The sequence below is a fragment of the Helianthus annuus genome, chromosome 16, assembly GCF_002127325.2.
Source record: "Helianthus annuus cultivar XRQ/B chromosome 16, HanXRQr2.0-SUNRISE, whole genome shotgun sequence".
Classification (NCBI taxonomy): domain Eukaryota; kingdom Viridiplantae; phylum Streptophyta; class Magnoliopsida; order Asterales; family Asteraceae; genus Helianthus; species Helianthus annuus.
The window spans coordinates 33,116,656-33,125,675 of NC_035448.2; the positions used below are offsets into that span (position 1 = coordinate 33,116,656).

Consider the following 9,020-nt stretch of genomic DNA (forward strand, 5'->3'; position numbering starts at 1 on the left):
GGCATGGCATGGTGGTGAGGATGGTTTCCGAGGGTCGATGTTGTTACTGGCGGTAAGTTGATCGTATTTAATATCTAGTATTACAAAATTATTGAGTAACATATTTAGTTAAATAACTGGTAAGCTACCATAGATTACTGAATAAGACCATGGATAACTTAAATAACACCATAGCTTACTGAATAACACCATAGGTAACTGAATAACACCATATATAACTGAATAACACCACAGATAATTAAATAACACTATAATTAACTAAATAACAACATAGATAACTGAATAACGCCATAGTCAACTAAATAATAATATATATAACTAAATAACACCATTCATGTTAAGCTGTTTACAAATCTTTTGAAACTTATTGCAAAATATTGTCGCAGATTGCATATGGAATTGCGATAAAGAATATACCTTCATCACACAGTTCAAATATTGTTGAACTTGTCGATGATGATCTTTTGAACAATCTTGAATGGGATATGGAGAGGATGCACGCAGAACAATAGGAGAAGAAGAAGACGAGGGAAGAGAAAAAAACCAAACGAGCCGACGACGTTGAATGTGGTGAAAAATCAATCAAAAAGCAAAAAACAACACGGAAAAAGGAAATGGAAACGGCGAAGCTAATTGATGAAGGTATTGAAGAGATTGAAGATGATGATGCGCACTTGGGTATATACAGACACTGTGCAAATTACTTACTGTCACAAACTGACACCCAAACATGTGCATTATTTGTAGGTGCGGATGGGGAATGCCGCATTCCGATGGTATCACAGTACGTGAACACTCCATCACCATCAGGAACATTTGTCGGAGATTTTGAGCTGGTAAACATATTATGATTCGTACTAGATTTGACACTATATGTTATTTCTGTTGATATGTTATTAAACCGGGGTTTCGTACAGGTTCGGTCAAATTTGTTAGATAACCTGTTTAGTGAATTTGAGATATGCGTGAACAATATCAATAACACTTTAACAGAATCGTGTGTGATGTTCCCCGAGAGTGATCTGTTGAAACGGAAAGCAATGGAGTGGAAGGAGATAATCAAAAAACACCTTATAGTTGAAGATGAGAAAGAAAAGGAGGGTAATGATGTGGAAAAGCGAAATAAAAACGTTGAAGCTGAAGAAGATGATGTGGCTGAAGCAGCTTAACCCATTGATCTGCAAAAAGGTAGTGTATCGTTAGTCGGAGATAACACTCCTGCGAACGTGCAAAATAAAGATGGTATAACACAGTACACTTCTTCCTTTTCACCAATGACGTCGTCGTTTGTCGCAGAGGTGGATAGAGTTGTTGAAGAGATACGAAGTGAAAAGACACCAGAGACAAGATTCAACGTTTATGGAATTGAAGCGGTGAACTTGTCAACAAGGCTGGCCGATGTAGTAACGGATGAAGAACGTAACGACGTAACGCAGCCTGATCAGCGAGGTGGATCACCAAGGCCGAAACAAAAAATCATTCTTCCGGATGCACTGCGGTTACCGTACGTCGATCGCGCTGTCTCGTTGAGAAACGGACGTGATAAGTCTGAAGACACACTTGCTCGATGTATATTTTGTGGCATAGGTAAGGTATGGTATGAATCTGAACTGGACCTTTATATTGTGTTTATGTAGTGTATTATACATTACAGATATTTTGAATCTATATTGAATTATACATTCGTGTCGATGGTGTTTCGGTTTGTAGGGATATTTTGTTCAGCAACAGCGGTAACGTGTCGGTGATGAGGGGCCCTTTTGAATCCATGATGCTTGGTGTAACTATACACGTAAATGTCATCAGTGCCTGGGTCGCAGTCTTGAACTATGAAGAAAAAAAGAGGAGGATGGGGACAGCCCCAAAATTATTCTACAACGCAGGAATGTTGGTAAATTATTCCTTTACTTAATATAACACCACCCAATATTATATGAACTCACTATATAACACCATGGTTTAATCTAGGTTGTGGAGATTAGTAACTGTAAACAAAGCATATTATGTGAACATAGTGAATAACACCATAGCTTATTTGGGTTTGCTTGAATAACACCATATCATATTATATGTTCACACATGTTGTGCTTACCAAGATTTGGAGATAAGTAACTGAATAACACCATAGCTTATTTTTTAATTACTTGAATAACACTACCCAATATTATGTTAACTCACTAGATAGCACCATGGTTTATTCTAAGTAACCAAATTCTGGAATTAAGTAACTATAAAAACACCATAATATGTGAACATAGTGAATAACACCATAGCTTATTTGGGTTTCGTTGTATAACACCATATCTTATTGTATGTTTACACATGTTTATGTTTACTGCATAACACCATAGCTTGTTTGTGTTTTCTTAAATAACACCATAGCTTATTGTATGTTTACAAATTTTTGTGTTGTTTAACACGTAGACTGTTTGATTGCTAAATAACACCATACCTTATTTTTGTTTACTTGAATAACACCACAACTCGAAAAAGATTTCGCGATGTCTAATGATGACCGCATAGCAGAGTTTGCAACAAACATGAACATTGTCCTGGCTGGGATAGAAGCAAAAATGTTTAAAGGTTTCCAGATGGTGTTTATACCTATCTTGACCGGGGAACACTACTATCTCCTGTTTTTCAACTAGAAAATAAAAGAGATCTTTATTATTGACAACATAGAAGGTGATTCGGGCTTAGAAAGATACCACGGAAATGTGGAGAAGATGGTAAGTTTGGTGTAGATTTATATATATGTGACTGCCATAACAAAAAAAAAAATATAATTCTTAACATTAAAAATGTGTAATTGCAGATAAGTACATTTTGTCGGTATCTAAGTCAATACATCCAAAAATCGCTTCAAGGCTGAGGAATACAGAACCAGTTCGACTGGTGTTCCCATGGCAAACACATTACAATGGCATTGACTGTGGTATTTTCTTGATGCGGCATATGGAAACTTACAATGGTAAGCTCGTGTCATTTTTGTTTCTTAATAAAATAACTAAAATACATGTACTTCAACTATACACGAAATATGAACAATGCTAATGATTTGGTATTGAATAGGAACAAACGTGGGACACTGGATGTGTGGTTTCTTGCATGAGAGAGACATCAAAGGAGAAATCTTGCCTGATCAAGCGAAAGAAATCGAGGATCTGTGTAAGAAGTGCCTCTAAAAAATGCTTCTAAGCGACATGAACACGGTACGGGGCGATGTAGAGCGAGAAGTACAAGAATACGCACGTTTAGACGAGGATGAAAGGGTGAGTATGGAAGAGAATGCAATCGGTCGGATTAGTGAAAGGTTGGGCAGTGCAGTGTAGGTGGACGACAAAACAACATCAACTTTCTGTTAGAAAAACAAAACAATTTTGGCAATTTTAGATTATATGATGTGTTTGCATGTTAGCACTCTTGTTATGGGTTTTAAACAATGGTAACAACATTTGGTCGCTCATTGTGATTTTGGTATAATTTGTCTATGTAAAGCCTAATTTCGTTTGGTAAATTATTTCTCTTTTATAGGTTTTATTTTGGTGTTTTCATTTAGTTAGACACCGTTTTCATCTCAAAGAATTTGTAATGACCTTTGTGATCCATCCGCGACCAGAGGGATTGTACGAAATAAGTGTTAACATGTTACAGATGTAATGAAATAACATACCAACTGATATGCACAATAAAACACTATTAGCAAAGAAATATCACCATTAAGCTTCAACATACATAATAAAACACCATGAACAGATCCAACACATATAAATAAAACAGTACAACTAATGTGTACATTAAAACACTGTGTGCAAATAAATAACACCATTAAACTTCTAGCATACATAATAAAACACCCTGAACAAAATATAACACCATTGATTAACAAAAAAAAAACAGATTTAAGTGAAACAAACACACAAAATATAAAACGTTGTCACCGGTAATATAAAATTCGGCCAGAAGCAAACAAAATAAAACCACGAGTTTCTACGAATCCGAAAACCCATGGAAAACCTAACAATGTACGAAGCAAAAAGAATATACGTTAAAAATAACCATATGTTTAGACATCTCTAAATAACTTCCTAGTCCTCTTCTCCACCCTCCTCGTCTGATTCGTCCTCATCTTGTTCATCCAGAGCTTCTTCAACTTCTTCCCATACATCTTCCTCCTCGTCACCTTTATCAGCTTCTTCACCGTCCTCCTCGGCCATAGCTTGTTCTTTAGTTCGGGTAGGGTTTTTGCAAGTATGTCTGTTATACCCGTATCTAAAGCAGTTTTGACACTGACGGCTCTTTTTGCCCAACTGACTTATAGCAATTTCACGTTTGGACTTCATCCGTTTAGGCTTACCCATACCTTTATATCTAGTTCCAATGGGAACATGAACAGTTACATCTGATGGTTGTGTGTTACCGGTAATTTCAGCAAACCTTTCGCGATGGCTCTTACGTGAGGCATTGACCACCGCCTCATCAACTGTTTTGAAATAGTTAACAACATGATCCCTGAATGAGCACAACGCATCAAAGTTAGCAACAAGCTTGTTAATAACCGACTCCATAGAATATGTGATCTCACGTACAACGCGGTTAACTTCATTATAACGATCCTCACTCTCGTTGACATCTAGAATAGCACCAGGGGCACTATTGGGAACAACCTCCTGAGTCCAACGTCGTAAGATATAGCGTGGTGGAAACTCCCTAATATCAAGCATCCTAAGCACACAAAAGATGTGTAAGCACAACAACCCAAACTGTTCGAATCTTTTGCATGTACAGTACACAATCATGTCGTCCTCCCGCATCATAACCTATAAAACACCATTAAAAAATTAGAATTTTGTTACATACATTACAAGATAAACACAACAAAAAACTATACCATAACACCATATGTAACGGTAAATCGGTAAGTTCTATATGTTTTTGAGACATAACACTACAAAACAACATGTGTAAACTGAAGGAGATTATATTCAAACTTAGATATTTAATTCTTTGTAGAGTAAAATGCACGGATAGTCCCTGTGGTTTTACAAAATAACACCTATAGTCCCCAACTTTTGGAAATTACACCGGTGCTCCCTGTGGTTTGATAGTTTGTTACTTGGATAGTCCCTGGAGTGGATGTCCGTTAGTTTTCTCCGTTAATTGGATGTGAAATGACAAAATTACCCTTCATTTTCTCCACTTTAAAAAAAACAACCCCACCCCAACCCCAACCCCAACCCCACCCACCCCCACCTTTGTAGATAATGAATTGGGATTGTAATGATTGTCAAGCTTACTGTTCTTCAATCTTCTCCCGCATCGTAGGGTTTCGTACAACGGATCCATATCTTCCAAATCAAAAATTTTAACACATATTCAGGAATTTAACCTAATCAAAAACAAATCTATGAGATCTAAAAGGATAGAGTGGTGGTGGTTACCATCGGCGACGACGATGGACATAACGTCATCACGGAGGCGGACTTTCTCGATGTCGTCAACGGTCAGATTGAGTGAGGAGAAATAGCTTGTTAGCGAGCACTAGGTGTGGTTGTTGTGTGCCTTCTGTACCTTTCATTCTTCAATCTTTAATGTTTGTTGATCACAAGATTTTAGTTTCTTCTCCACTTGACTTACAGGAGGAGGAAGCTTGTCCCTTTTGATGGTGGTTCTGTTGGTTATTTTTTAATGGAGAGAGAAGATAAAGAGAGAGTGAATTATCTGTATGTATATTTGTATGGATGTGTGTGATAATTTTAATATATTAGTGTTTTAATTTAAATACTAAGGGCATTTTTGTCATTTCAAATCCATTTAACGGATAAAACTAACGGACATCCACTCTAGGGACCATTCGAGTAACAAACTATGAAACCACAGGGAGCACCAGTGTTATTTCCAAAAGTTAGGGACTATAGGTGTTATTTTGCAAAACTACAGGGACTATCCATGCATTTTACTCTTCTTTGTATATACCTCGAAGAAAGTAGTGCATGGTTGTTCCCAGTCCTTCACAAAAAAGTTAACAAAGTCACCCATATTTTCCCACTTTCCGATAGCACATTTGTGTAAACCATTTTGTATCTCCAGCTGCTGGTCAAAAAATATAGTGCATGTGTATATATTGGCCGCTTGATCCTCCAAAACAAAGTCTACAGCCCATATGTCAGCGTTTGTGTTTCTAGTGTCATGGTCGTTCTTCCCGTGCTCATGTCTCTGAGCTTCAATAGCTGAATCAAAATGCTTGAGAAATTCGACAAGAGTGCACTCCGGGTTACAAAACTGTCCAAAGAAATGTTTCTCACTCTCTGAACGAGATGAGGTACGCATAAGCCCGGACATGAACTCCTCGTGATAATAAGCCGGTATCCAAGTATCCCTGATTTGATAAACTGACTGCAGCCACTCATGATCAACCAAGTTAAAATCGTTCATTATGGTAGCCCAATCACTTTCAAACTTCTCAGGTTCAATTGAATCGGTCCACACAATGGCACACAGCCTCTTCTTGAAATCTGTACTATTGTAGATTGTAGCACCAACCTAAAACACCATTGAACAACATATAACACAATAATCACCAGAAAAGTATGTAAAAATATAAAAAAAGCTTAAAAGGACGAATAAGGAAACACCTTAGCAGTAAGCTTGTCCGTGATGTGCCACATGCATAGCCTACGTCTACTCTCAGTCCATGTATCTTCAATAGCCTTCTTCATGGCTGGGTCTTGGTCGGTGACAATCCCCGGAGGGGCACGACTAAATGCTTCACGAAATAGCTTAAGCAACCAACTATAATTTTCAGCCATTTCGTTGCCTATTATAGCGGCGCCAAGAGTAACGTTAGGATCGTGGTTGTCGATACCAGTAAATGGAACAAACATCATTTTGTACCTAAAAAACAAATACGGATTAAAAACACCATACAACACTAAATGACATATACTTAACAAATGAGTTGTACAAATTAAAATAAGGATGATAATTATCATACTTACTTGTTACGACATTATGTGGAATCAAATGAAACAACATCACCAAACACTGAAAAATTCCTTTTGGCATCTTCATCGGCCCAAAACAATGCCCTTAAAACACCATCTTCTGTGGTTATATACTCCATTGAAAAGTTTGGCATGTACTCTTTCTTCCTCTATAGCCATTTAGTCATCATATCAGCGTCAAACTCAGATATATACCTGTTCAGGTCTCGCTTAAAATTTTTAAAATCGTTTTTGGTTGCCCCAACGTTGTCAAACCCACCATATAGTGTCCTCATGATATTAAACGCTTTGACCGGTCCAATGTTCAAGGTGCTCAACGCGTTAATAATTTGCTCTTGCATATAGTTCATACCTCGGTTAGCGGGGAGTAAATGCCTATCGTCCTCGGCAACAAAATAGTGATTATGGGCCTCCTTGAAAGAATATACCTCGTATAGATTCAAAGCGTTTAACTTTACACACATACGTGCTTCGCAACCCGTCCTTACAGAAGGAACACGTCGCATAGATTTCCTCTTTGACCCATTATTTGAGGTGTCAATTTCTTTAGATGAATCCATCGCCTTAAAAGGTTTAGTTCCCTCCTTTGAGTAAACGAACCATTTAGATTTTATAACACCATGAAGCATGTATTGAGAAGACTTCCTGGCAGTGAATCCTGAAGCCATTGCATACTTCTGATAAAAGAGGAATGCATTATTCACCGTATCAAACGTCATCTTATCCTTCGACTTAAGCGAGTCATCTACCTCAGGTAAATAAGTCCTCTTACCGGAGTTTGGAGACAGATGTAGTTTCCTAACCGGCTGATAAGTTTGAAAGCCTATGAAAAAATTAAATTGAATGATTCAACAGTATAAAAAAACACCACAACATAATATGTACAAAATAACATCACAAGCAACTAATCAACTATAGCAAATCAATAGTAGACATCAAAAACACCATATACATATAAAACACCCTGTAAGGAACATCATACATGGAAAAAACACCATAGTTCATTATCAACTGATATAAAAAACACCTTCCAACTTCATTAGTATACATCAGAAACACCATGTACATATAAAAATGCCCTGAAAGGATTACACGTGGTGTCATTAAAAAAAATTCGTATACTAAAGGAACATCACCCATGCAAAAAACACCATACACTGTAACATCAAACTATCAAAACATATGTACAACATAACACCACAAGCAACTAATCAACTATATCAAATAAACAACTGTTATAAAAAAAACCCTCCAACTTCAATAATATACATCAAAAACACTATGTACATATAAAACACCCTGAATGGATTACACGTGGTGTCATTAAATAAACTGGTATACTAAATGAACATCACCCATGCAAAAAAACACCATACAGAATTACGAACTGGTGTTCTTGAAAATTGACATAACAGATGATTGAAAATTGAAGCTTTGCTTTGACGAATATTAATTACCATTACATAATATACGAAAAAACAACATAATGATATTACCTGGATCGTCGTTCTCCATGCATAATTACAAACTAGTGTTCTTGAATCGCAGATGTTTTGGATGAAAGATGAATTGGATGAAAGATGAATGGATTTACGTATACTGATAATATATTCAAAATTCGAATTCCCTAAAATAACTCAGAAAAATTGGTTACATAAATTTAATCCTTAATTAGAATTAATGGTAGAATTACAATTGTAACCTTGATCTAATGAAATTGATTTGGAATGATCTAATGGCTGAGAATCTTTCTTACCTTTCTCACACTATAGGTCTTTTATACAGGAACCTCTCTCTCTCTCTCTCTCTCTCTATATATATATATATATATATATAGGGGCTGGTTAACGTACAAATGCGCTTATCGTACATTACGTACGCTACAATCTCAGCCGTCAGATCATCTTCCCGCAATGAAAATCGCATGTTGTTTTTTTTAACAATTTCGCATGTTGGTTTTTTAACATGTGATTTCTTCAAAAATTACCACATGCGAAATTGTTACAAAAACCAACA

At 36.6% G+C, this 9,020-nt stretch overlaps 1 protein-coding gene across 1 annotated transcript; it reads right to left on the minus strand.

The window, feature by feature from the left end:
* Positions 1-4,088: 4,088 nt before the first annotated feature.
* LOC110919192 (protein FAR1-RELATED SEQUENCE 5-like) lies at positions 4,089-8,519 on the minus strand. The gene is made up of 5 exons (XM_022163470.2): positions 8,501-8,519; positions 7,200-7,827; positions 6,636-6,894; positions 5,977-6,543; positions 4,089-4,820 (listed from the first exon to the last, which is right to left on the minus strand). The coding sequence occupies exons 1-5, from the start codon at positions 8,517-8,519 to the stop codon at positions 4,089-4,091; spliced, it is 2,205 nt and encodes a 734-aa protein (XP_022019162.2).
* Positions 8,520-9,020: the final 501 nt, after the last annotated feature.

Coding starts and splice junctions, on each gene's coding strand:
- LOC110919192 (XM_022163470.2), bottom strand. Junction 6,895..7,199: donor TTTAAGCGAGACCTGAACAG/GTATATATCTGA, acceptor TTTGTTTTTTAG/GTACAAAATGATGTTTGTTC. Junction 4,821..5,976: donor CATGCACTACTTTCTTCGAG/GTATATACAAAG, acceptor GGTGTTTTATAG/GTTATGATGCGGGAGGACGA.